At 60.4% G+C, this 26,215-nt stretch overlaps 1 protein-coding gene across 6 annotated transcripts in view; it reads left to right on the plus strand.

Annotated features, from left to right (window-relative positions):
- The window catches only part of Slc9a3 (solute carrier family 9 member A3), a 39,803-nt gene that overhangs the window by 7,296 nt on the left and 6,292 nt on the right, over positions 1-26,215 (plus strand). For 5 of the 6 annotated variants that reach the window (XM_046430350.1, XM_046430351.2, XM_046430353.2 and 2 more), the window contains exons 2-11: positions 15,131-15,433; positions 17,418-17,578; positions 19,406-19,484; positions 20,050-20,227; positions 20,717-20,937; positions 21,356-21,558; positions 22,435-22,524; positions 22,681-22,751; positions 23,551-23,680; positions 25,627-25,742. In XM_046430350.1, coding sequence (XP_046286306.1) covers positions 15,131-15,433; positions 17,418-17,578; positions 19,406-19,484; positions 20,050-20,227; positions 20,717-20,937; positions 21,356-21,558; positions 22,435-22,524; positions 22,681-22,751; positions 23,551-23,680; positions 25,627-25,742 — 1,552 coding nt within the window. Of the gene's footprint in view, positions 1-9,021; positions 9,043-15,130; positions 15,434-17,417; positions 17,579-19,405; positions 19,485-20,049; positions 20,228-20,716; positions 20,938-21,355; positions 21,559-22,434; positions 22,525-22,680; positions 22,752-23,550; positions 23,681-25,626; positions 25,743-26,215 lie in introns of those variants that run through there. The other variant, XM_058574517.1, reaches the window with a different exon arrangement.

A 26,215-nucleotide genomic window follows, 5' to 3' on the forward strand; every position in this document is an offset into this window, starting at 1 on the left:
TTTTGCCTGTGCTCACCCCCACTGCAGGTGTCCAGTCCCCCCTGCTGTCTGGCTGTTGGCAGTGTGCGCACCCAAGCCCTGCTCTTCCAGCTCTATCACCGGGGGAAGCCTCCAAGGTACCAGCACCCTTTTCCTCCTGTTACTCCCCAGTGAAAAGTGGGGCTTCCCTTGGCTCTAATCCTGGTGGCATCTGAGGGCTCTGTCAGTGCAATGGGGTCACAGTAGACAGCTGACCTGGCCTGAAGTCCCAGACTCGGAGGCCGCTCAGCCCAGGTGAGCAATAGCAGGAGCGCCAGGCTCCGCCCCTCCACTCTAAATCCCTAGGCCTGATCCAGTGTCCCTGGCTGTCACAACTCACCCCCAGCGGTGGCCTCTGTGACACTGCTTAGACATCATAGACTTTGTTTTTTAGTAAAGTTTCAGACTTACAGAATGGTGGATCAGAGAGTAGAGTTCCCATGCCCCCTCCCAAGGCCTGCCCCTTCCCCTGTGGGCAAGGATGTGCCCTGGAGAGCGCCCTGAGCACAGCCACGCTGCTCTGATGTGAGTACCCTGGACAGAGGTGCAAGGCCAGGCGTCCCCAGCGCAGGAGCACGCGGAGCCCTGAAAGGCCCTGCACCTGCCCTCTCCTGCGGCCTCCCCAGCCCCTGGCCACCACTCCCTCTCTCCCCTCCTAGCTTGGCCTTTCCAGGAAGTCACCAGGTGCAGCCCTCAGGGAGGCCCCCTCCAGGTGGCAGCGTGCAGGTTCCTCTGTGGCTCCGTGTGGCTCCACGGCGCCTGCTTCTCTGTGCTGTGTACTGCCCCTCTGTGGGACCCGGGGCTCGCTGTCACTTCCCCACCGCGAGGTCTGGTGGTTCCAAGTCTGGCACCTCTGAGTGAAGCTGCCACAAGCCCCTGTGTCAGGTTCTGCCCGGGCATGTTTTCAGCTCCTCTGGGTCCAGGGTAGGAGGTGCTGCGCTTCCTAGGAAGCGCACGTCCTGCAGAGTGGCCACACCACAGGTCTCTTCAGCACTGGGTGTCCTGTGCTCTGGCCACTGTGACAGGTGCGGGTGCACCTGGTTGTAAGGTGCGGGTTCCAGCCAACCCGAGGCGTGCAGTGCCGTTGCACACTGGGTGTGCCCTCTGGTACCTCGTGAGGAGTCGGTTTCAGTGTCTGACCCGTGTTCTGACAGAGCTGGCCGCCTTCTCCCTGAGTTTTCACAGCTCTCTGTGTATTTTGCATCTGAGCCTCTATAGGTATTTTGCATGTATGTTTTTTCGAATTCTGGATGGTTTTCATCTCCCCCCCCCATTTTATTTATTTATTTATTGTTGCTGGGATTAAACCCAGGGTCATGTCACTGAGCAATATCCCAGCCCTTTTTATTCTTTGAGACAGGTCTGGCTTCACTGCCCAGGCTGGACTTGAACTCGAGATCTTCCTGCCTCAGCCTCCCGTGTTGCTGGGATCGCAGGCGTGGTCGCCACACCATGTATTTTCATTCTCTTTATAGTGACTTTGTAGAACAAAACTTTTTAGTTTGAAGAAGTCCAATTTGTTGTTGTTTTCTTTTTTGAATCAGGTTTTGGTGTTATGTCTGGAAGTAAACCCACAGTCACCTAGATTCTCCTCCATGTGCCCTCTAGAAGCTTTGCGGTTTTACATGCAGTCTGGGTCCGTGCAGAGCTGCTCTGTGGACATCCTGGGTGGCTGTGCACACTTGGGCACATGTGCTGTCTGGCTGACCAGTGCCATTGTTGGAACGACTGCTGATCTCGGTCTCCCAGCTCCTGTGGCAGCCAGAGAGCTGCAAGTAGGCAGCCCACGCCTAGGCGCCCAGCGCTGTTCTGTGGACCTGCCGTCTGGGCTCTGGCCTCCGCCTGACTGTGGTGGTGGGTGGAAATCTCCATCCTCTGCTGGGCTCCTCTCCTGCAGTATCCTCTGCCATTCTTGGCCTTTTGCCTCTCTGTACCTGTTCAGAATCAGTTTGCTGGCATCATGAAACATGTTTCTGGGGTTGGGGGGGTGCGCTGAAGCAGTGCCCAGCAGCAAGTCGCGGTCACAGCTAGTGTGGAGACTGGTATCCATGAACATGGACCACCTCTCCATTGCGTCCTTCAGTTTGCTGCGTCAGAGTGTGGTACTTCTCTCTGTATCCATGTTGTGCATGTTTGGTCAGGTTCTGCTTTGGTGTGTGTGTGTGCACGCATGCTGAGGTGGTGTGCTTCAAATTCAGATCCTGAGCTCCTTGCCATGCGTAGGAGATCCATTGACTCTGTGTATCAACCTTGCCTTCTGCAACCAGCTACACTCACTCTGAAGTCTTGTAGTTTGCTGGGCCTTTCCACATGGGCATCCTGTTGACCGTGAGCAGGGTCTCCTGCCCCTGCCCTGAAGGCCAGGGGGGTCTAAGAGCTCTTCATGGCCCAGGCTTTTGCTGATGCATGCTGGATAGTAAGATATGGCCAGGATCCCACATTTACCCTGGTGAGCAAATGACCCTTCATTTTGAGTTTTGATGAAACCCTGTGTGATCTGATGGTGGCACCTGCAGACAGGAAGGGGCCCTGCCCAGGAAAGACACAGGAAGACCTGAGGGCAGTAAGTGACGGCACAGATACAGGACAGTGGGAACCAGAGGACTGCACCTGCTGCACATGAGGCCTCCCCCCCCCAAATCTGCGCCTTTCCTCACCCCTTGCCTTGTGCTTACTGGGTCCCACTGGACTGCTGACCTTGGATTTCCAGAAAATGAGCTCAGAGCCTTCTGACTGGGCTTTTTCTGGTCAGCATCTGTCCCCAGCCCAGGGGTAGAGGCCCTCTGTGAATGGCTACAGCTGCCCACGAGGTGCTGGCCGGCCAGCTGGGTGGCATCCCTACATGGGCTCGCAGTGTTCTCTCCAGGTTGCGCCCTTGGATACAGACCTGTCTGGCTCAGGGTTTGGAAGAAGGCAGTTCTCACCACACCCTCCCTGGTCCCTACTCCCTGAGGTGACCAGGAAAACCTCACTCACAGAGTGTGACTCTCTCCTGTCCCTCTGGCCAGGTGGGTCCAGCCCCTGCATGTGCCACAGGACCCAGCATTCCTCACGGGCCCCCAGAGCTGCCGCTGCTGGGACCTCAGGGCCCTGCATGGCTGCAGGGCAGTAGCCATCACTGAGCTGCTCGTGCAGCCCTTTGTCCTGCCTGGAGCCAGCACCTCCCTCCTAGGTGTGGGCCCTGTTGTCCAGGAGCTGTCAGGTGCTGTCAGGTAGCTCTGCCCAAACACCACAAGCTGCCGTGCTCTGCCGTGCACCGCCGCTCAGAGGGTCTCTTGTTCTTGTCAAGGGGTCTGAGTCCCCCGGCTGGGCCAGCCAGGACTGTTCTGTGCCGCTGTGTCGGGGCTCCTCCCTGGAGGCTTTCTCCTGAGGGCTTGGGGAGGGCCAGGGCACACAGGGCCCGGGCGGTGCACAGGACCAAGTACAGATGGGAGTGACGCCCCCTCCCGCGCGTGAGGCGAGGCGCGTGCACTGTTGCCCCTCGGGGTTCCAGGCGGAGTCTCCCTGCCCCACAGCAGGGTCCTCTGCCCAGCTGCTGTGTCTGGGCCTGACTTCCTCACCCCGGGGCTGCCTCCAGGAGCACCTCGGGGCATGTCTCCCACCCGAGTCTCTTCCCGCCAGCCACAGGCCCGACACGGTCCCCTCCTCTCAGGTTTTATTTCTTGACCTTTTCCCTTTACTTGCTGAGAAAATGTCTTGACTTCATGGTTTAACGGCGGTTGGCTTTGCCCTGGCGGCAGGGCGCCTGGGGCCTGGGAGTCTCGGATGCGCTTCCCGTCCAGGACCTGCCTCTTCTCCCAGCGGATGGCGCTGCTGCCTGAGTGTGGGTCCCTGTGCCCCCGTTCACAAGTGCTGTGTATGCTTCTCACGATGGCCCGGGGTCTCCCGGGTCACACCCTGGGCTGGGCTGTGTGCTGGGGCCACGTGGGGACCTGGGCACAGGGCTGTGTGGCTGAGGTGACTGGGGTCTCTAGCGCCCTCCTTCCTGGTGGCTCAGCAAAAGTCTGCAGGTAAAGCCAGCGAAGGAACCCTCTCCCCAAAACAGCCAGGCCACAGGCCCTGGGGGATCTTGTCTTCTTCAAGCCGAGATAATCATCTTGGAGGAAACCAGGTCCGAAAGACAAAACTTCCTGCTAGCAAGTGGCCTGGCATGTCCTGGGAACAGAGAGCCCTGGGTGTGCAGGGACCGTGACTTTTGGCTCCACAGATGGGGGCTGTCTGTCCCTGGGGTGTCAGCCATGGGCCATGAGCAAAGCCTGGGCTCAGGCGGAAGGTCCATGCAGGGCTCAGCAGTCCCTTCATGCCTCAGCCCAGCGTCCCGAGATTGGCCCTTGTGGATGGGCCTCTGGGCTCCTGGGCCTCTGAGTGGCACTTCCAGCCCACAAAGCCCTTTGAACTCCTGCCCTGCCACACAAACACAAAACCAATCACCCCAGCAGGTGCCTTGGTGCACGCGGTCATCCCAGCAACTTGGGAGGCTGAGGCAGGAGGACCCAAGCTCAGGTCAACCTCAGCAACCTAGCACATGCTTGTCTCAAAAATAAAAAGGGCTGGGGATACTGCTCAGCGACAAAGTGCCCTGGCTCAATCCCCAGTCCTGGAAAGAAAGTGGTGCCCATCCTTTCCGGGAAACAGCTGATGACAAAGTCCTGGCTTCGGGGACTGGTGGGACCTCCCAGATGATGGTGGCTTCGGCCATGTGAGCAGTGGAGGCAAGAGTACAACAGCCCTGAACTGTTGCCACACAGTTTATCTGCACAGAAGTCCTCAGACAAAAGTCTCCTGGGAATTTTCACAGAAAGATTCAAAGGTCAGAGAGATCACACCTGCGGCCCTGCAAGCATCGGCCACGCCCCTTCCCTGCCAAGCGGGTGGCCTCGGGCCTTTGCCTCAGTGTCTCTCTCCTGCTTCCACTGGGGTGGCTCTGCAGGCCATGCTGGGGCTTCCTGGGGCCACCCAGACCCTGGACACAGAGTCCCACAGAGGGTGTGGCCGGGGTCGGCCACCTCCCTGGCCTCTCCCTGCTGCAGCAGGGAGCCCTGGGCAGTGCTAGGGAGGAGGCCTCTGCTGCTCTGGGGCTTCAGGCTGGGCTCAGGGACCCGCCTCTACGCTGCTTTGCCCTCTCACCCCGACCGCAGGCCCAGCGCAGATTCATCCATTCTCCATGAAAGGCCCAGCAGGCTGCCTGTGGGCGATCCCCCCAACCCCTGTGAGCCAAAGGCCACCAACCCTGGTGCGGCAAGGTCGAGTCAGTGAGGAGACCTGTGTGAGGAATGATCAGGGACCCTCCCGAGGCTCTGCTCGGGATACAGGGTGCTGGGCACAATTGCTTGGCCCGGTCATGCTGCTGGCCAGGATCCAGTGGCCGTATGACTCTCACTTGGCACAGCCCTCATGGTCAGGGATAAGGAAGCCCCCTTAGCACTACGGGGTGGGCATCCAGTGTCCACAGCCCCAAGGAAGGCCCTGTCTTGGGCAGCCAGGGACTTGCCCACAGCCCATGCCTGAGCCCAGGCCATCCTGCACCTTTGGGCCTGGTGTGAAGAGCACCGGGGTTCCTGGGGAGCCAGAGTGGCCAGGACTGAGGCCACAGGGAGGCCCCTGCCTAAGGCAACTCTTTCTACTGCTCAGAGGAGCCAGCACCCTCCCCTTCCCCGGTCAGCACATGCTGGAGGTCTCTTTGAAGGACACAGCTGCACCCAGGAGGCCAAGGCCCAGCCCATCCTGGCTCCACACATCTAGCCCCTGGGCCCTGGTCATAGCCTTTCCCGGTGGCCACTCTGGCATTCTGGAGTATAAGTGAGGCAGGGCGGCCACTGGCACCTCTCCTGGGTGCTCCTCTGCCCCCGATCAGCAGGGTGCTCCGCCTGTCCACCACCTGCCCCGCCTGGATGCCCAAGGCCTCCTCCTTTGGGGCCAACCTGAAGGCGTCCACAGCTGCACTGGTGGAGCCGCGCTAAAGGCCAGCCACCAGCTGGACTTCCAGAAGGAGGGAGACGAAGCCAGCCACCAGGGTGTGCCTCTTGCGGCCCCAGCACCCAGCGCCACCCACGGCTCCTGCTGCCTGCAGCCTCGGCAGAACACCCGTGTGGCTGTTGGCACAGCAGAGGGAATCCGGGGACTGACCCAAGTCATTGGGACTGTATAGGGCAGTGGAAGGGAGTGTTGAGGGTCCTGGAGAATCTGGGGTGGGGTCGGGTCAGGGACTCAGGCCCTGTCGCCAGACACAGGCCTCAGAACTCCCAGCCCCACAGAGGCAGCCCATCCTCAGGTAAGGAGCTGCAGCCGCCCTGGAGTCCCCAGCAGACCACAGCCTTCCCGCCTCTGGGGAGCACAGAGGGCGTCACCTGAAGTGCACACGCAGCAGGCTTTCCCAGTTTGGTGTTTGGTAGTGTGGCCCAGATGAGCCTAAGAGGTGACTTTCTTTATATTTGTCTTGCTTGGGGTTTGCAGAATTCCACAAATCTATAAATCTGTGTCTGTCACCAGATTGGGGACATTTCTGGCTGCTCTTTCTTACAGTGCTGGCTTCCTCTCCCTCCTTCTGGAAGCTCAGCTGCAGCAACATGAAACCTTTCCATACTGCCCGCCGTCACATTTTAAAGATCTGTTTTCATCTGTTCTGCAGATTGGATCCTTCCCATTGACCTCCTCTGTTCCTGTCTCTCTACCCTTTCTAGGTGCTCAACCCTATTCGTTGGATATTTTTTTAAATATTTCTCAGTTGTTTATGGACCTTCATTTTCATTCACTTACTTATATGTGGTGCTAAGAATCGAACCCAGTGTCTCACACAGGTGAGCCACGCCCCCAGCCCTCCATCGGACCTTTATCTCATAGACTGCCTTCTTCAGTTCTAGAGTCTCCATCTGGCCCTTTCCGACAGCTTATATTTTAGAGGGCAGCAGACCAGAACCAGGGCAGCACCTCTTCCTGTCAGTGCACTTGGGCCCTGAAACTGACCACGGAGCCCAGACCCTGCCTGACCCTGCCTCCTCCCCAAGGTCTGCCAACCCAGCTCTCCTCTGAGGTAGTCTGCTCTTAAATCAGAGACAAGCCCATTTCTTCATGAACCAGTCGTCATCCTGGTTCAAGTCTTTTGCTGTGAACTCCCATGTTTGGATCCTCTTGGGGTCTCCACTGATTGATTCAAGGGCCGGTCCCCTCTTCCCTTGGGACCGTGTGTTAGTGATTCTGGATGGCATACAGGTCACTGCAACTGACTGTAGGTCACTGCAACTGGCTGTAGGTCACTGTGACGACTGGCTGTAGGTCACTGCGACTGGCTGTAGGTCACTGCAACTGGCTGTAGGTCACTGCAACTGACTGTAGGTCACTGTGACGACTGGCTGTAGGTCACTGCGACTGGCTGTAGGTCACTGCGACTGGCTGTAGGTCACTGTGACGACTGGCTGTAGGTCACTGTGACGACTGACTGTAGGTCACTGCGACTGACTGTAGGTCACTGTGACGACTGGCTGTAGGTCACTGCGACTGACTGTAGGTCACTCTGTGTGTTGCTCTGGGAAGGGTCGATTGTCGGGCTTTGTTTTGTGATGGCTGTTTTACCAGGCACTAACTGACCTGAGTGGAGGGACACTCCAAGTGCCGTCCCCCATGGCAATGCCGCTGGAATCACCCGCCTCACTCCAGTGCCATTCACACAGGAGTTTTGGGGCTCAGCCAGATACTTGGAGTTTGGGGTTCCCCCTTCCTTCCTGGGATCATCCTGCCATTGCTGTGTTGGTGACTGAGGCTCCCTGAGCTCTGCCCTCTGCGTGTTCCTGAGGAAGAGAGCCACGGAAGAACACGGGACTCACTGGCTATTGCATCATGAGGCTGAGACCCCCCTAGGACAATAGGAGCTGCTCAGCCATGTGGTTCCTCACCCAAGCACAGAAGTGCAACTATTGTTAGAAAATAAGAAAGCAAGCCTGTGTGCTGTGGACATGGTGCATCCCAGAGGTAGAGTAGCCAGAGGGAGGACGCTGTGGTTGGGAGCCACCCACTGGGCATCTCTGACTCTGGCCCTGTGGGCCACATCATGGTCCATACGTTCAATTAGCTTAACAAGCAATTGCCCTTCCTGCTCTTAATGCAGACAATATGTGCCACGTTAGTGACCCTGCCATGTGGCTGCTGCTTGCTCTGTGACTAAGAGAGCACCATGGAGATGCCTCTGAACCAGGCTGTGGGTTTCTCATGTCATGATTCAGACTGCATCAGAAACTTTAGGCTTCCCCTGCCTTCCCCCACGCTGCTCAGCCCCAGGTGGATCACAGCCCGTCTCTCCGGCGCCCAGCGGCCATCCCCTGAGGTTCCACCCCTGGAGCACACTGCCCTGGCCCAGGGAGGCGGGGCTTGGTGAGCAGCACACAAGTTACTCGTGAGACAACAGACAGAAAAGGGGTGACAGGATGTGGAACAGGCCCCAGCAGCCAGTGAGGAGGCCCACAGCATGAGAGGAGTGAGCACGTCAGGGCTGGGTGCCATCTCAGCGCTGGGGACCAGGGGCAGGGTGTTCCTGTCTGTCTGGACCAAAGGCTGTGGCCATGCAGAGAGGCCAGTCTGAGCTGGCCTGGGGCTCAGGCGGCTGCAGGGCCCTGGCCTGGCGTCTGCCCTGACTTCTGCTGCTCACCAGCTCGGGGTGGAAGGGGTGGCTACCTCCCTCCCCCATGGGAAGCCGTCAGCTGTTTCCATTTTCAAATTTAAAAGCTGAAAAGTTCTGCCTAGTCTTAATAAATGGATGCTGTTGAAAACATCTCATGACCTGTGGGCAGCAGGGCCAGTCCTGAATGGCCACCAGGCCCAGTGGAGAGCCTGCTGGGGTGGGGGGCTCCCTGCTGGCCTCGCCTCCCCAGCAAGCTGGACCTCTGGGCACAGCCTGGAGTGCAGCAGGTAGGGCTGGGCAGTCAGGTAACACCCAGAGAGACGGAGTCAGACTATAAATACCGGCGTCGCCTGCCCCGCTCTGCGCTGACACACTTACTGTTCTCACCGGCTGGGAAGTGCAGCAAGATTGAGGTCAGAGCAATGGGGTCTGCTCCTCGTGGGCTGGGGAGCTGGGGGCACTCAGGGGGCACATGAGGACCGGGCGTGGATCTGGGTGCACAGACCATGGTACCGGTGTGTGCGACAGCCAGTCTGACGTGGCCCTCACTGGGCAGAGGAGGTGGCCTGTGGCCCGGGGCACTTCCCATTCTCTCCGCCTGGTTCAGCTGCTTCGTTAAGCAGAGTTTAATTCACTGGGGCTTGTATGTGTTAAAGTAAAACCAAGGGATTTACTGTGCTGTTGCGTTTGCGTGGACTCAGCTAAATCTGCTGTCTCCTTGAAAGCTCCTTGGCCAGGGGTGGCTCCAGGCTGACCAGGCCTGTCCAGGGCTGCATCATGAGGGGCGGCACAGGGTAGCCCTGCCGTCCCAAGCCCACGGCCTTGGGGCCCAGCGTGAGGCGATGCCCGGTAATGGTCCAGACGGGGCTGGATACGGTGCCTGTGACCTTTCACTCCCTCCAGAGGGTTTGTAATCAGAACTAAAGCGCCGGCTGCCCGGCATTACCTTCAGGAGCTGGGCCATTTGTGCTTAATTAGCTGTGACTCTGTGGGCTCAGCCATGTCCCTTCACCCCGTCCTGTCTCTTGGAAGGCGCCTGACTCTGTCCCCCGCAGCCTGTGCCTCCTGCTTCCCAGGCATCCCGCTTTGTCCTCTGAAGGAGGCTCCCTCCCTCCCTCCTCCTGGCCAGGGCTCGTTTCTGTGCTGGCGAGGGCAAGACCAGCAGACCGGCATCGGGCCTCCTGTCCGCCCGTCTCAGTTTGGCCTTGGCGGTCGCACAGCTGAGCCCGACTCTGCATGGCAGCTCTGACAGGTCTGGGCTGTGCTCTGCCCTGGGTCAGTGTATGCTGTGGGCACTGAGCTCTTCTGTATCACAGAGGCTCAGTCACCCTCTGCTAGTGTTCTGCCACTGTGGCAGGTACCCGGGGCAGCCACCTTCTGAGGAGGAAAGGCTGAGGTTGGCTCGCAGCTTGAAGATGCCAGGCCGTGGCCATGTGGCCCTGTCACTTGGGTCCTGTGGTGGCACATCATGGTTGGAGCATGCAGCACAGCAAAAGCCATTGCCTCTAAGGCTGGGAGCCAAGAAGAGGGCACAGTCCCACAGTCCCCTGCAGAGGCACCTCCCAGGGACCCCAGACCCCCCTAAGCCAACCCTCGGGTTCCACCCCTCCCACCAGCACTACCCTGGGACCAACCTGTGCACACGTGGCCTTTGGGGGATGTTTGTGACACAAACAGCCTTTGCACTCTCAACCCATAGGGCCACACTTTTCCCTGGTGAACTGCATGGACTGAGAGCTCCATACCCAGGTACCAACACAGGCCTGCCCCATGCTCTCGGCCGCCCTGGAGCCCGGCTCTCCCCGGAGTACATGTCTGTCTCCACTCAAGCTGGCTGGGCTTCCTGTAGCGGGGGAGACGTCCATGTGCGGATGGGGACAGTTGAGCAGCATCCCCTCTCAGGCTCTGCCAACCTCCTCCTTCCCAGCTTTCTGGGAATGCTTATGCTTCCCTGGAGCAGGTGTGACCGGTGCTCAGATGAGCAGGAGGAGCCCAGCGATCCTCAGGCGGCATCTGTGATGTGGTAGAGGGTGAGAGAAGGAGGTAAGGCCTGCCATGTAGGTGTTTCACACCTTTGTCCCTAAGATGTCAGACGGAGACTGAAATAAGAACTGCCCCTGGGAGGGACAGCTCTGACCTGCAGCAGGTCACCCAGAGCCTGGGGCCAGGCCACGTGGGTGTGGATGGCCCACCACACTGGGCCCACGCAGCCAGCTTCAGACACAGGCACTGGGCGCCGTGGGCTATCTGCAGGCCCTGGCCGACTGACTCCTGATACACCCATTATGCCCGTAATTGCGGAGCCACTAGCAAATTGCTAATTACAATCAACCAAGTCTTTGGTTTAAGCAGCTAATCACAATGCAGACTGACACTTGAGAGGTGGCCACAGGTACGTGGGGAGTGCTGGTGAGGGCGAAAGCAGCGGACCGGCATTGAGCCTCCTGTCCACCAGACAGCCCAGTTTCTGTGTGAGGAGGAGCTGAGGCCCAGAGCCATGTCCCTGTGGAAGCCTTTCCCTGTGACCACAGCAAGTCCTGACTGCAGGAGAACCGGTAGAAAGTGAAGTCCAGCCCCAATCCCAGCTCTGGGGAAGATGCTCAGGCCCCAGAGAAGGCACAGGGTCAGCAGGAGAGATAAGCTGGACAGAGCTGTCCAGGTCAGGAAGCCGCACGGTGTACAGAAACAGCTCAGCACAGCAGGGGCGGCCAGGAACCCAGGAGAGGGGAAGCGGAGGGAGAGAAGCCCGGACACTTCCCCGAGCTCCGTGCAGGAGAAAGAGCCTGGACAGTGCAAAGGGGATCTTGGCGGCAGGAGCAGTCCAGCGGCATTAGACTAAGAAGAGGTCGAAGCTGCGGGACCACCAAGAGCCCACACGCTGGCAGGGCAGAAGGCTTGAGAGAATCCAGGTGAAGGCAGAGGAGGAAAAGTGGCCAGAGGAAAACCGTGCAGGCCAGGAAGCCCCCAGTGCCCCCTGGGCTGTGCAGAGACCTGCAGACACCCTGCGGAGAGACTCCATCCACAGCCCCTGGCCAGCACTACAGAAGTGCCCGTGGGCGGGGCTAGCTCCCAGAGAACCGTCAGTGGGCGGGGCCAGCGGCCCAGGAAGCATCTGTGGGCGGGGCCAGCAACAGGGAAGCCCTGTGGGGGGCTCAGGAAGCCTCAGGAAGTTTCCTGGAGATGGAGAACCTAAGACAGAGCCTGCAGTGCTCGGATCTCATGACCAACACGTTCTTGAGGATGAGAAATCACTTGTGACCACAGACAGGGAGAGCAAACGGAGGAAGAGCCTGTGCTGAAGTGTGGAGCCGGCTTGCCCGGCCCTCCCCGGGGCTGACACCAGGGCCTCACCTCCAGCCACTTGGCCACTCCAGTCCAGGGGGTGCCCAGAAGGCCATCAGGCCAAGCCATGGTCAGGACCAGGTGCCCTGCGAACATGAAGGAGAGTCGGGATTTCACTGCCCAGGAACAGAGAGCCCAGATGAAAGGCACCTGCTGCAGGGAACGCACTGGGAGTGCACTCAGGACCCCAGCTCCCCTGCAGAAGGCCGTGGACAGGTCGTCCCTGCTGACGTCAAGATGGCAAAAGGCTGGAGACAGCCAGAGCCCGTGGACGCTGTCTGTTGTCACATGTCCTCCTCAGTGAGAGCTCGCTGCCTTCTGAGGTGTCAGACTTGTGAGCACGAGTGTGGGGTTTGAGGCCAGCCCGGCCGCATCCACCCGTGCTCAGGGTCAGTCGGATGGCACAGCCTGAGCTGCCCATGGGAACGTGAGAAGGGTCAGCTGCTGGTGTCTAGCGCACTTGGACTCCAGGGCAGCCGTGCTGTGTGTTAGAGCAGCCTGGCTGGGCGCTGTCTCTGCCCTGTGGCTGCTGGGCTGAACCTCACAGAGGCAGCCTCAGCAGTCTCTGTGTGGGGAAAGGCTGGAGTACAAGACTGAAGGTCTGAGTGGACCAGGTCTGAGGGCAGCCCCAGCTGGGGCGAGGGGAACGAGGTCTCCCAGGTCCCTCTGCAGTCTAACCAGTGGCCGCCAGGCTGCCTCACCAGGTCACAGAAGGGCACTACACCATTCCCCAGGCCAGGCGGCCCTGGACACAGGTGGGTGGGTGTGCAGCTGTGGTAAACAAGATCCCACCCCAGGCCTCGAGGAGAGGCAGGAGAGGCACAGGGTGGGGACCACACCCCCCCAGGAAGCTCTGTGCTTGGGACTCTGGGGACCTAGCTGGGAGGCACATCTCTTCCCTCCTGGAGAAGGGAGTGGTCCCACACTAGCACTGGGGAGCAGTGGTCAGCCAGGGCAGCAGCTGGGCCGCTCACAGGAGGGTGGCTCTGGGCAGGGACCCTGGTCTTTCTGAGCACCCTTCAGGACACCAAGCCCAGTGGCTGGGGAAGATCAGAGAGCAGGGCCCTTGGCTTATCTCTAGACATGCATCCGGGTGTTCAGAGGCTGGGTGCGTGGCTCCGGGTCCAGGGTCCACCACGGTGGACTCATCAGCATGACTCCCGACGGCCTCAGAGCCCTGGGAAGGCAGCTTCCTGGCTGGCCAGGACCTGCTGAGCCTGGAGCCTGCAGAGGAGCTCTTGGGCTGCCTGGACCTGGGGCTTCAGAGCCCACTGAAAGAACCTGGCCTCCCCTGTGGTGCCCGAAAGGGCCTCCCAAAGTCCCGCCAGCCCAGGTCCCCCAGCTGCAGCAGAGCAGAGGAAGGCAGCCGCAGGGAGAGGGGTGCTCGTGGCCTGCCGCAAGCCTGACCTCCTATGTCCAGGTCAGGGGAAGGCCCTGCAGAGGACTGGAGGCTCTCTGGGCATCTGCTTGGGGCTACCTGTAAGGCCAACCCCTCTGAATGCTTTCCTGTGTGAGGCCCTGGAGCCTCAAGAGCCAAACCCAGGCAGGGCCCTGAGGATTCCAGGGAACCAGCCCTCCTGGTTTCCTGGCAGCAGCCTCCCCTGTTCCGGGCGTTCACCTTCTGTGATGTGCTCCTCACGTATGTCTAGCTGGTTTGGCAATCAGCTGGGAGGTGGTGAGGCCTCCAGCATCACTGGCGCTCCACAGGGCAGCCCTCCCAGCTGACCCCAGCTGACCCCTTGAAGGCCCTCAGGGGGGAAAGCAGAACCTTGGCTGAATGCAAGACGTGGCCAGGTGGGGGCGCTGCCTGCAGGGCCCGTGGGGGCTGGGTCCACACAGGTCCTGAAGGCTCCAACCAGCACTTCCTCTGCTGAGCGTCCCCACCCCCTGGAGCTGGTGCTTTGAAGTCCAGAGTGGGGACCACAGGCCTGAGGCTCAGGGAGTGGCCAGCAGAGCCCAGCTCCTGGTGAAGGCTAGGAGGTCCCAGGGCAGGGCGGCAGGAAGGGCACCACGCCCCCAGGAGTGGGCCCATGATTACACATGGAGAACAGTCCAGGGAGCCAGCCAAGGCCACCCGCTAGGCAGGGTGGGTCCTCTCCAGCCTGAAAACTGCCACACACTCCGGCTTTGCAGCAGCTTCCCCTGAGACAGGGCGCTGAGGGTCCCTCTGCTGCTGCACACTGTCAGTGCCAGCTGGGGTCTGCGGGGCTTGGTGGCAACCTTCCTCTGAATATCCAAGAAGTCATTTCAGACAAGAGACCCTCTGTACAGGGAAGGAGTCTGCCGTGCTACTCACAGCTCATGCCAGCAGGGCCACCCCCAACGTTGGCCTTCCAGCCGCTGAAGTGTCGCTTCTGTCCTGAGCCCAAATGGACTGAGGAGCCTGGCCACATGGCCTGTGCTGACACAGGCGGGGCCAAGAGCCCTCCAGGGTCCAAGCAGGGTTGGCCAGCCGAGTGGCCAGGGTGGGGACCACTGTGGCTCCTGTGAGCTCTAGTGCCTGTCCCTGGGGACACTGCTCCTGGAGGTGGTGACTCAGGGGAGGGGTCAAGCAGAGCCAGGGAGAACACCCAGAGTCCACAAGGTGACTAACATGGAGCAGGCTCTGGACCTCAGGATCAGTCTGGTCAGGCGGTCTCAGGAGCAGAGTGGATGTGGCTGCCCAGAGGACAGAAATCAGTCCCACTGGGGGATGGGCAGGTCAGGGGTTGTGGGATGGACCAAGCAGCCCCTGGCCTCTCAGTCACCGCGTGGCCTCCTCCTGCCCAGACTGTCACGGGGTCTCTGCCAGTTTGCCTACCCACCCCCTTCCCCACCTGAATGCAAACCCCTGGAGAGGGCACTGGCTGTGTGGCTGAGGCCCAAGCAGCCCTGTCCTGACTCTGTCTGGTGCCAGTCTCTGGTAGGTACAGCCAGCTCCAGAAGGGACCTGTCTGCTTGCACATGACTCCCACCCACCACCAAGTGTGGACAGCCAGAGGGCAGGAGGGCTCTGTAGATGGCCCTGGGACCTGGGATGAGGACTGGGAGGACCCTTGCTGGGGGGCCCACCCCAACACCCTCCCCTCCTGCCCACCCATCCCCACCCTTTGTCCTCTCGCAGTGGCCCTGTCCCACGAGTCTGCACATTGTCCCCCTGACCCTCTGTCCTCCTCGCAGTGTTCCACCTGTCGCACAAGGTCACCAGTGTCGTCCCTGAGAGTGCTCTGCTCATTGTGCTGGGCCTGGTGCTGGGCGGCATCGTCTGGGCAGCGGACCACATTGCCTCCTTCACGCTCACACCCACGGTCTTCTTCTTCTACCTGCTGCCCCCCATCGTGCTGGACGCTGGCTACTTCATGCCCAACCGGCTCTTCTTTGGCAACCTGGGCACCATCCTGCTGTACGCCGTCATCGGCACTGTGTGGAACGCAGCCACCACCGGCCTGTCGCTCTATGGGGTCTTCCTCAGTGGCCTGATGGGTGAGTCCTGTGCTGCCCACAGGGTGGGAGGTCAGGGTGCGGAACACAGCCCAGGGGTGGAGTGGGGGCATAGAGGGATGTCGCTGGTGAGCTGCTTAAAGACCTGAGTGCAGAGTCCCACGGCAACACCTGGCCGAGGCCCGTGCCCTGCTCGGGAGAGGACCCTTTCTGACCAGGGTGGCGTGTGGGTAGGATCTGGCAATGGCTGTCCTTCTGGGCTGGGAGGAAGGTCCCAGGGAGAAGAGCAGGCAGCATCCAGGTCTCACCGACTGGACCACAGGCCGAGCTCAGCACATCTCACTGGCCTCCGCCTGTGATGCCCTGTCTCTGATCCACATTCCGCCTGCTCCTGTTCCTGCACGGAGCGGTCCTTCACTCAGCCTTGGTCACCCAGAGGCCAAGTGGGCCAGCATTCCCAGGGACGGGTCCAGGATTGGTGACCTTCCCTCTGGCTCAAGGGAGAGGACTGGCCAGCACTCACCACATGAATTGAGGCCTTAAAACCCTAGTGACCGAGAGAAGTGTGGTGACAAGGACAGCAGTCCCTCCCATGTGCCTGCTCCCTCAGCACTGGGCCACCACCACAGAGCACTGCCTTGAGCCTGCCAACCAGTGTCACCCAGAGAGCACCAGGGTGAGCCCTGCAGGCCCTCAGGCGAGTAGACACCTGCTCCAGGAAGGTGTCACCATAGGTGGGCGGGACATACCTCAGATGACCAGCCGACTCCGACCACTGGATGCAGGGATGACTCAGGGTCTGGAGGGGACCCTTGGACCTATTGCCCACGGCACCAGGAGGGTCACACTCACCCTCCCTGATAGCCCTGTGACCCACGAGGTCAGGGCATGGGACGCCCCAGGGTGGTTTCTGCAGGAAGAAGCCTCCAACAGACCCGGTGGGTCACAACGGCTCCTCTGCAGCGGGCACCCTCTGTGGCTCCCTGACCCCTGGCCTCACACAGCTGTCAGGCTTCCCTTGCCCACCTTGGTCAGGCACAGCACCTGGCTTTCTTCTAGGAAGCAAGGTTCTTACGACCGGCACAGGCCTCGCAGCCAACTGGCTGAACCGTGCACATGCGCTGGCCCCTGAGCCATGTGGCCGTCAAACTCAGAACATTCCTGCTGCCAGGGACGTCCGGGTCTATCTTGCTGTGACCATGTAGGACTGTGCTGTCACCATGTCCCTTCTTCACAGTAGACACAGATGCTGACAGTCTGCACTTAGTCCCTGGGTCCCAGCAGGGAATCCAGGTGTGATAGAGCTAGGCAGGCAGTGACCAGTCTCTGTAGACCAGTGACCAAGGCCAGGTGCACCCATTACAGAAGGGTCAGCTAGACTGGCTGCAGAGGCCCTGCAGGTGGGCCCAGTGGCCATTCTTCTTACCTAAGGTGGAGAGAGGGCCTTGAGCAGGCAGCCTGGTGGAGTGACCCCTCAGTTCCAGACACTCCTGGCAGGTGTCCCTTCCCGGCCAGCTTGGGTGGCCTGTTCAGCTGGCTGCACTTCCTGCTGGGAGCCGGCCAGTTTCCAGAGTGTACCACTGCAAGGTCTGACAGGGTCCTGGGGCCAGAGGCTGGTGGTGCCAGAGGCATCTGACGGGCCTGGAAGGGGGCCTGGTCTGCCAGGCCAGGCAGGGCCACCGATGGCAGCGAAGTCTGTGCTGACCTTCCAGATGGACTGCAGGGAGCGTGACCTGGCTGGAGGCTGCCGGGCTCACAGGAGCCTAGACGTCCAGTCATGGCCATGTCCCATCCCCACTCAGCTCCCTGCCATGGACCCCCCTGTGCTGCCCTGGCAATGACCTGCAAGCTGTGCCTGGCCCCGTGGACCCGTGGCAGGGTCTGCCCTCAGCCCGGCAAGAAGAAGGAAGCCCCTGTGGGACTCCGCTGGCCTTGTACACCCAGGGCATCGCGCGTGGGCTCTGCCCTCAGGCCTTCTTTGACCTGCAGGCTCTGGACCCTTCCCCGTGGCCCACTTGTCTTGCAGGCGAGCTGCAGATTGGGCTCCTGGACTTCCTGCTGTTTGGCAGCCTGATCGCAGCTGTGGACCCGGTGGCCGTCCTGGCCGTGTTTGAGGAAGTGCACGTCAACGAGGTCCTGTTCATCATCGTGTTCGGGGAGTCTCTGCTGAATGACGCCGTCACTGTGGTGAGGCCTGGCAGGGTCCTCAGGGCCCGTCACAGGGCCCGGTCCTGAGAGGCACAGGGAGACCCACCCAGGGGGCATTGCCACTGTCCTTGGGCCAATGAGAAGCTCTGCTGCCCGCAGCCAACCATCCAGCAAGACAGTAGCCTGGGAGCCCACGCCTGTATGGGATGCTTGGTGTCCATGGGGGCAGCTGCTGAGCCTGGCAGGCCCTGCCTCTCACGTAGTGCCCCTTCTCTGCCCCTTCCTGACTCCCTCTGTCCCATTTCTCACCCTTCCTTCCCCAGTTGTGGACCCGCCCATGTTGTGCCTTCAAGGTCAGGGCTGCCAGGGCTGCCAGCCCACAGCCGCCAGGTCCCAGAACAGCCTTCTTCTTCAACTGTGGGCTACCCATGGCGCCACCCATTCCTAGCTTCCTAAAATACAGGGGGACAAATGAGCAGACTCTCATAAGACTGGTACCACTCTGCCGGGCCACAGCTGGCTGGTCCGGGAGCCTCCTGGAGGCTGGAGGCTGGAGGCAGAGGTTGGGGCAGACTGGCTCCTCCTGAGGCTGCCCACTGGTGTGTCGACGGCCTCTTCTCATGAGGACCCCAGTCAGCAAAGCAGGCCTGTCCTAAGGACTCCATTTCACCCGAGCCCTCTTCAGAGGCCCCGTCTCCAAACCCAGGCATGGTCTGAGGTCCAGGCCAGGACCGTGGGCGCTCCTGGGGACACTCCCAGCCCCTCGTAGGAGTCACGAAGCAGACTCAGTCTGCACTGGCTGCGCTGCCCCGTGGACGCGTGTTCGGGGGCCCTGGGCTGTGGGCAGTGGCGGGCACTGTGGGCCCTGCACGCTGAGCAGCAGGCCTGTGCGTGGGGAGCTTCACAGCCGCCTGGGGAGGGGGGGCTCCACCTCCAGACGGGCCACTCTTTGGGAGGGGTCAGGGCAAGTTGGGACGTGGATGCAGCCTCCTCCCTGGACTTTGCAGAGACAGGACAAGAAGTTTGAAGATGTGACCTGTCACTGGCCTCCAGAAGGGGCCGGGACCCTGGGACATCCTCACCTTGTGCCCAGAGGCCTCTCCCAGGGCAGCTGAGGGCCTTTGAGGCCAGTCAGGAGTTCAGCGCATAACTCCTGTGCCCCTGGGCCGCCTGTGGCTCCCGTGTCTCTGCAGGGACCCTCCCTGGGAGCCCAGGGCCCTCATTGCCCACACAGCCCGCCAGCTGTCACCTGCACTTCCATGAAGGGCACAGCCCTGTGAGGCCATGCTGGGGACTCAGTGGCCACTGAGGAATTGACCCTCAGACCACACGCCTGCCCTTGGGGTCCCCAGCACATACCTCAGAGCAGGTCAGGGCAGAGACAGCACCTGTGCCCCTCAGTTGGGGCTGTGGGCCTTGAGGGAACAGGGACTTGGACATGGCCATTAACCAGCACCAGCACAGGATGGGTTAGAGTCACATGTGGACATGCCGAGGTCACAGGGCGCAACCCCGCAGCCCAGTCACACAGCACAAAGCCACCGGACAGGGCACTTGGTTGTCTGGGCAGAGGAAGTGGGGGGTTAAGTCCTGAGGTCAGCTTCGGCTGCCCCATCTGGCCAAGGATAGGAAGAGGCCAACTTTGCTCCTGAAGCTCTGGCTCCTTCCAGAACATTCTCTTGCCCACACATCCCTCCTACTAGTGCATCGTGGGCCCCTTCTTGTCACTGCCATTCCCTGTGCTGGCCTTTAGTTGCTGTGGAGTCCACACCCGGCCCAACACCAGCGAGTCCCAGGCACTGAGATGGGAGCGGTCAGTGCTGACCACAGGCTGACCAGATGTGTGGCTGTCTTCTGCCCTTTCAGGTCCTGTACAATGTCTTCGAGTCTTTTGTGACCTTGGGTGGTGACAACGTGACCGGTGTGGACTGTGTAAAAGGCATAGGTACGTGGCAGGGGGGCCCCAGTGCCCCCCCAGGCCCTGGCAGGAGTGCAGGCCACAGGCCTACAGATCTCAGCTGCCTTTGGCCCCTGCAGCTCTGGAACCCTGTAGCCCTGAGGGAAAGGTGTCTGCACTGTCACGGGGCCCAGCCTGTGCACACAGCCCTCCCAGACACCCCAGAAGCACGACTTGACAGAGGTCCTGGTGGCTTGCTGGGCAGGAAGAATGGCCACTTTGGGCCTCCCTAGGAAGGAAAGGATGTGGCCTCCAAGGACAGGGCCTGGTCCTCAGGGTGTTCTGTCTAGGTGATGCCCCCACAGTGGGGCATTGTGGCTATGGCACCGTCCTCTGTCCCTTTCCTCCTGAGGCTGGTGCTGAAACCTGACTCTCTCCAAGAGACATCAGGGACCTGCTCTTGCTTCCTGAGCTCTTGGTGCCCCCGTAGGCGGAATTACCAGGCAACCCTCCCTGAGGAGTGGCCAGGAAGGCCAGCCCCAGCAGCCTCGCCCACGAAGCTGGCCACAAAGGGCCATTCAGGCAGCCTCAGCCCTGGTCCTCGTCCTCACAGTGTCCTTCTTCGTGGTGAGCCTGGGGGGCACGCTGGTGGGTGTCGTCTTCGCCTTCCTGCTGTCCCTGGTGACACGCTTCACTAAGCATGTGCGCATCATCGAGCCCGGCTTTGTCTTCGTCATCTCCTACCTGTCCTACCTGACCTCCGAGATGCTGTCCCTGTCGGCCATCCTGGCGTAAGCCATCCCGCTGTCCTCCTGGTGGCAGGCTGGAGAGCCCTGCACTGGGCCTGGGACAGCACTCCAGGCTGGTGCCTCTGCCAGGGGGCCTGGGGGTGGGTGGAGGGCAACCCCAAGGTCACACCCTGCCCTGGGCAGGGGACGTGAAGGGGGGGGGCCACCCTCCCTCCTCACCCTCCCTCCTCAGAGTGTGACCTTTGGAGCACGCCTCCCAGCTGCCTCAGCCCCAGGCTGGGTGGAAATTCATGGTCGGGGGAGAAAGAATCTGTTGTATTTAGTTTTTAAAGAAGGAGTTGGCGTTTCCACAGAATGGTCCAAGGCCAGATGCAGCGCCTGCGGGGGGCAGGGAGGACAGACCACAGAGCTGGCCCAGCTCAGGGCTGGCCCCCCATCTGCCAGGCCCACCCAGTGCAGGACTGACCGTGGGGGGTCAGCAGGGGGGGGCCTCAGCAGCATCTGGCCAGGCTCATGTGCTGCCGCCCACAGCATCACCTTCTGTGGCATCTGCTGCCAGAAGTACGTGAAGGCCAACATCTCAGAGCAGTCGGCCACGACCGTGCGCTACACCATGAAGATGCTGGCCAGCGGGGCCGAGACCATCATCTTCATGTTCCTTGGCATCTCGGCGGTGGACCCCCTCATCTGGACCTGGAACACAGCCTTCGTGCTGCTCACGCTGGTCTTCATCTCCGTGTACCGGGCCCTTGGTAAGGACCTGGCATTTTTCACAGCCACCAGGCTTCTCTCAGCCCAGTGACCACAGACCTGGACCATGGCTGGCACCCATGAAGGTCCAGGCTGCCTCAGGGCCCCAGGGCAGGCACGGCCAAGGGATCACGGTGGAGGGCTGTGGACTCCAGAGGGACCCACCTGTTACCACTGACTCACTCTCAATGGGGCCCCAGGGCAGGACCGCAGTGATGGACATGGGGCCAGAGGTCCTGTTGGTCCCTCCTACCGGGAGCATGACCAGGGGGCCCCTGGGAAGCACCCACCGCTCCAGCCACTGGAATCGTGGAGGGACAGGAGGCAGAGAGCTGTGGGAGAAAAGCCACGGCACCAGGAGGGTAGCCAGGGTCCGTCCCCGGGAAGGGGACACTGGCTGAGCCTGCCTCCCCACCACAGGCATTGTCCTGCAGACCTGGATCCTGAACCGGTACCGCATGGTGCAGTTGGAACCCATCGACCAGGTGGTCATGTCCTACGGCGGCCTGCGCGGGGCCGTGGCCTACGCCCTGGTGGTGCTGCTGGATGAGAACAAGGTCAAGGAGAAGAACCTCTTTGTCAGCACTACCATCATCGTGGTCTTCTTCACGGTCATCTTCCAGGTGTGGCTGGGCAGGCCGTGCAGTCCTGTCCCCACAGGCCAGGCTCGGCCCACCTCAGCGCCGCAGGACCAATTTCCAGCCTCCAGACCTAACTGGGTCTTGTAATTTTAGTAACTAGGAGCGTTTTGTAGGTTTTCACGTGGCCCCACAGGGGACCTGGCACAGTTTGTCCTGAGTGCTAGGCTGGCTGTGCTGATGAGTAGAGCCCCTGTGGACACCCAGCTGAGTGTCATCAGACTCGCTGGTTCTTGTCATTCTTGGTACCATTTGTACATGACCAGAGGATTCCGGGAGGGGGCAGGAAATTTCACTTGCTGGCCAAGGAAAGGGGAAGGGAGCCCAGGCTGTGAGGCACCTCCTGGGGCAGGCTGGGTGCTGACAGGGCTGTGAAGCCATGTGGCCAGGACTCAGGGTGCCACTTCCTTCTTCCCTAACTGGGGTGAAGTCAGACCAACCCTGCTGGTGGGTATGTCTTTACCCTGGTTATGAGATGTCAAGCCCCAGGCCTGGAGTGGCTCTGGGGCATCCAGACCACATGGAGACAGTCTGGGCTGCCTCCTGTTTGGAGCAGGGTCCCACATGGGAAGGTACCTGGGAGCACCCGGCCACCCATCCAGCCTCTCACTGCTGCAAGCGGGCAGTGGGATGGGCTGTCAGTTTCAGGGTTCAGTCTGGTGACAGGTCTGGTGGTCCCAGGAGCCAGGTGGGGGCCGGGGTGTCCTTATGAACCCTGTGGCATAGGCTAGGGCTCGTTTCTGCAGGGCAGTGTCACAGAGGCTGGTGTCCCTGGGCTTCCCAGCGTGGCAGGGAGGTCACGCAAGGGCTGGGGTCAGGGAGTCCTGCCTGGCATCAGGATCAGTGAGGCTGGTCTTCCAGGGCCTGACCATCAAGCCCCTGGTGCAGTGGCTAAAGGTGAAGAGGAGTGAGCAACGGGAGCCCAAGCTCAACGAGAAGCTGCACGGTCGGGTAGGGCAGTGGGCATGGGCAGACATGGGCAGGGCAGCAGTGTGGGGTGGAGGGGGACTGGCGAAGGTGGAGGGAGGGGCAGGTCCCCAGGTCGCCTGGGGTTCCAGGAAGCTGCGTGGTCCCAGTGAGGCTGAGGAGGGTCTTTCTGTCCCAAAGGCATTTGACCATATCCTCTCTGCCATCGAGGACATCTCAGGACAAATTGGACACAATTATCTCAGAGATAAGTAAGTGGCCAGAGGTGGACCAAAGCGGGAACCAAAGGCACACTCCTCCCTAAGACGGTGGGACCCACAGGGCACAGGTAGGGCCACCACAGACCCTGCAATGGTACGGGGATTGAGTCACCATGGTCTGAGGGATACAGCTGTCAGGAGGACCCTTCTTTGCACAGGAGCCAGAGGCTACTGGCCCAATTGTGGGGAGCCCCACTCTAGCTGAGCTTAGATGCCTTTTACTGTGGCTGACCAGCTATATTGTTTACTTGTGGGAAATTGAAAAATCAGAGTAAACCATCCCTGTATGAACAGAAGAGGGGCACATTAGTGTCGCTCAATATTTAAAATTACTTTGTTCATGAAATTGGAATCATCAATTTATGTCTTGTTACGAATCTGAAAACTAAAGCACATAAAGCCCACTCATTGGCCCCTGCTTCATGAAACGATCCTCTACGTTTCCCAGAGGCTGCAGCTCACCTGGCAGAACACCCAGGCTTACAGCCCCGGGCACCTGAGCTGCTTGCACCACCTCTGAGGCCAGGTGCCACCTGGAAGCCTTGTCCACAAGGCAAGGACATGGAGCATGGTGTCACCTGTGTTCTGAAGGCCACTGCCACCAAACAGCAAGGCTCAGAGGGCAGGCAGGGCAAGGTGAACTCAGCCTGCCACTTAAAACTCACCTCTAGGCATGTTGCAGTAAATGAAAGGGTCCTGGGAGACTCTCGTCTACCCAGCCTTGTCCAGCTCCCACCTGCCTGGGGCAGGCAGCCCCACCTAACTGCTGATGTGACTGTCTGTCCCCCAGGTGGTCCAGTTTTGATAGGAAGTTCCTCAGCAAGGTCCTGATGAGAAGGTCAGCCCAAAAGTCTCGAGATCGGATTCTGAATGTCTTCCATGAGCTGAACTTGAAAGACGCCATTAGCTATGTGGCTGAGGTACTAGAACATTCCATGTCCTTCTGGAGTTGGGAGCTGAAGCAAGGGTTCATTGGATGTGGTCCAGGATCACGCAAGAGGGCCTGCACTCTGTGCACGGGTGGCCTGCCCCCAAAACTCAAGTGCAGCTCAGGGTTCCTCGGATCCCTGGGGCAGGCATGTCAGAGCTCCCTCCCGAGGGCAGCGAGGCCCTGGGCAGGTGATGCTCAGACAGACACTGGTGCGGGTGGGTCTATGCACAAGGTCAGGGCTCCTGATCCTGAGTTCAAGATGGAGGAGGAGGAGCAGGGAGGAGGTTAGGAGCCAAGGCCCTGGCACATGCAGGCACACCTGGGGGAAGCAGCAGGACTTCTGCCTTGTCCTCTGCTTCACCAGATGAACGAATCCACCCCCAAGTCAAGGCGGGAGCAGACGCTGCCCACACATTGGTGGCTGGATGTGTCCAGGGCGTGGCACAGAGGAGCCAGCTCAGAGGCACGTGGGAGGAGGGACAAGTCCTGTCATGGCTCTCAGGGCATGTGGTTAGGGGACAGCACAGCCCACCCCTGCACACAGTCAGGACTCAGGATGTGTGGGTGGACATGGGAGGCACACGGGTCATGGCAGAGTGCAGTCCCACCCCTGCCCTCCCCACCTGGGTCCCAGGTGTGCCCACATGGTCTCCCTGTCCCTTGTCCTGGCAGGCCCCACAGGGCTGCCCACAGTGGCAGGGCCTCAACCTCAGATGGCTGAGGGCCTCCTCTAAAAGCCGAAATCCTACTGAAGGCTACAATTTGTTTTCTGGAGCTGGATGAGGATGGGAATGCGAGGGCAGGCAGGGGTCTCTGGCGGCCTCTGAGTGCTGCTTCCTGTCTTTGAAGAACTCCTCAACTCCTCACTTTATGTGACGGGTACCAAACAGGGTGCCGAGCCTGTCCTCTACCCGCACCAGCCAGCAGTACCTGACACAGGACCCACAACCTTGGGCTCTGCTCTCTCCCCAACAGCGTTCCCAACAGAAATGGCCCCAGATCCGGGAGAGTACACATTCACAGCCTCAAGCCTACCCTTGAGGGTGCTCATTACCCCAGCACCTTCCCAGTCCCAGCCCCAGCTCCAAGGGTCCCTCTTCCTCTCTGACGTCCCCTTGGGGGAGGCATGCCAGGAACTGTAGGTGCTGCAGACCTGACCTTGCCAGTCTGTGGGAGGGGAAGGGCATGTGGAGAATGCAGGGCTTGGAAGTAAGAGGCAGGTGATGATGCACCAGATGCCCTGGAGGGGGCCAGTGTGGCTGAGGATGACCCAGACACCCTCGAGCCACCCCCTATCCAGGCTCCCAGGGAGCATTTCCTGAACTGAAAAGTACAGTGCACATGTCAAAGCTAGTTAAAGATGAGGAGCAGCCTGACAACTCCGGCCACCGTCTTCCTCAGCCTTCCCTGGGCTGTAGCCCACCGTGATCCGTGTCCTCTGAGGCTTCTCACCCTCCTGACCCAGGCCCCAGCCAGAGCACAGCTCCTCTGTCCTCCAGCAACTTCTGGGTTGCTGTTGGAGCCCATCAGGGCCTGAGGCCTGTGGGTTGGAAGCCCCAGTGAGGAGAGCCCCCCCATAATCTGCAAGTAAGACGGTGCCTTCCCAGATCCCCCCAAATGCCCTCCAAGAGGTTCTTTCTCCTCTGAACAGCTGTGTGTTGGACCAATCCTCAACTCCAGCCACTCAGGCAGTGTCCTGTCTGGACCCTGCGGGAGCTAGTCTCCTTGCTGTCTGTGCCTCTGGAGCCCTGCAGGCTGTGGGTAGGCACTGGCACACGGGTGCACAGTCTCACGCAGGGCTGACTTTCCCTAGGCTCTGCCTCCACCTCCCAGGCCCTGTGGGCCCAAGCACAGGCAGCAGGGCCCCCAGTCTTCCAAGTTTCAGGTGCTTTCCAGGGCCTCCCTCCCTCAGCAGACATCTGCCTGTCCCTGCAGGGAGAGCGGCGCGGGTCACTGGCCTTCATCCGCTCCCCAAGCACCGACAACATGGTGAACGTAGACTTCAGCACACCGCGCCCATCCACCGTGGAGGCCTCTGTGTCCTACCTCCTGTACGTGTGCACCTTGTGTGCTGCTGCCCTGGCCTGCAGCTGGGTGGGGTCTTCCCTGGGTCACTCCTCCTCCAGGCCTGGGGAAATCATAAATGGGCCAGTGGGCGGTTTGGGGGCCTGAACTGGGATGGGAAAGCACTGAAAAGTGCATTTTCCCACCATGCAGACCTACTTCACTATGAAACTGGCAAGAGCACTGAAATGACGTGCGAGGGGCAGAGGGCAGCTGGGGGCTAAGACCTGGTCTGTTTCCCCTGGCTACCATGTGCCTGTCCTGGCCCAGGGGAAAACAGACCAGGTCTGTCAGATTTGGTGTCTGCTGCCCCAGGCAGCTTATAGCCAGTTCTAACTGAAGACGGCTGGTACAGGTGTCCCAGCACCAGGAAAAGGCAGCGGGCAGGCTTGCTCCAGGGCCCCACAGCTGGGCTTTTCAGGGGATTCCAGGGGTCTGCCTTTAAAAGAGGCTGGGAAGG

This window comes from Marmota monax, unplaced genomic scaffold (assembly GCF_021218885.2).
Source record: "Marmota monax isolate L192 unplaced genomic scaffold, Marmota_monax_Labrador192_F-V1.1 WCK01_AAM20220418_F8-fsc00082, whole genome shotgun sequence".
NCBI lineage: Eukaryota > Metazoa > Chordata > Mammalia > Rodentia > Sciuridae > Marmota > Marmota monax.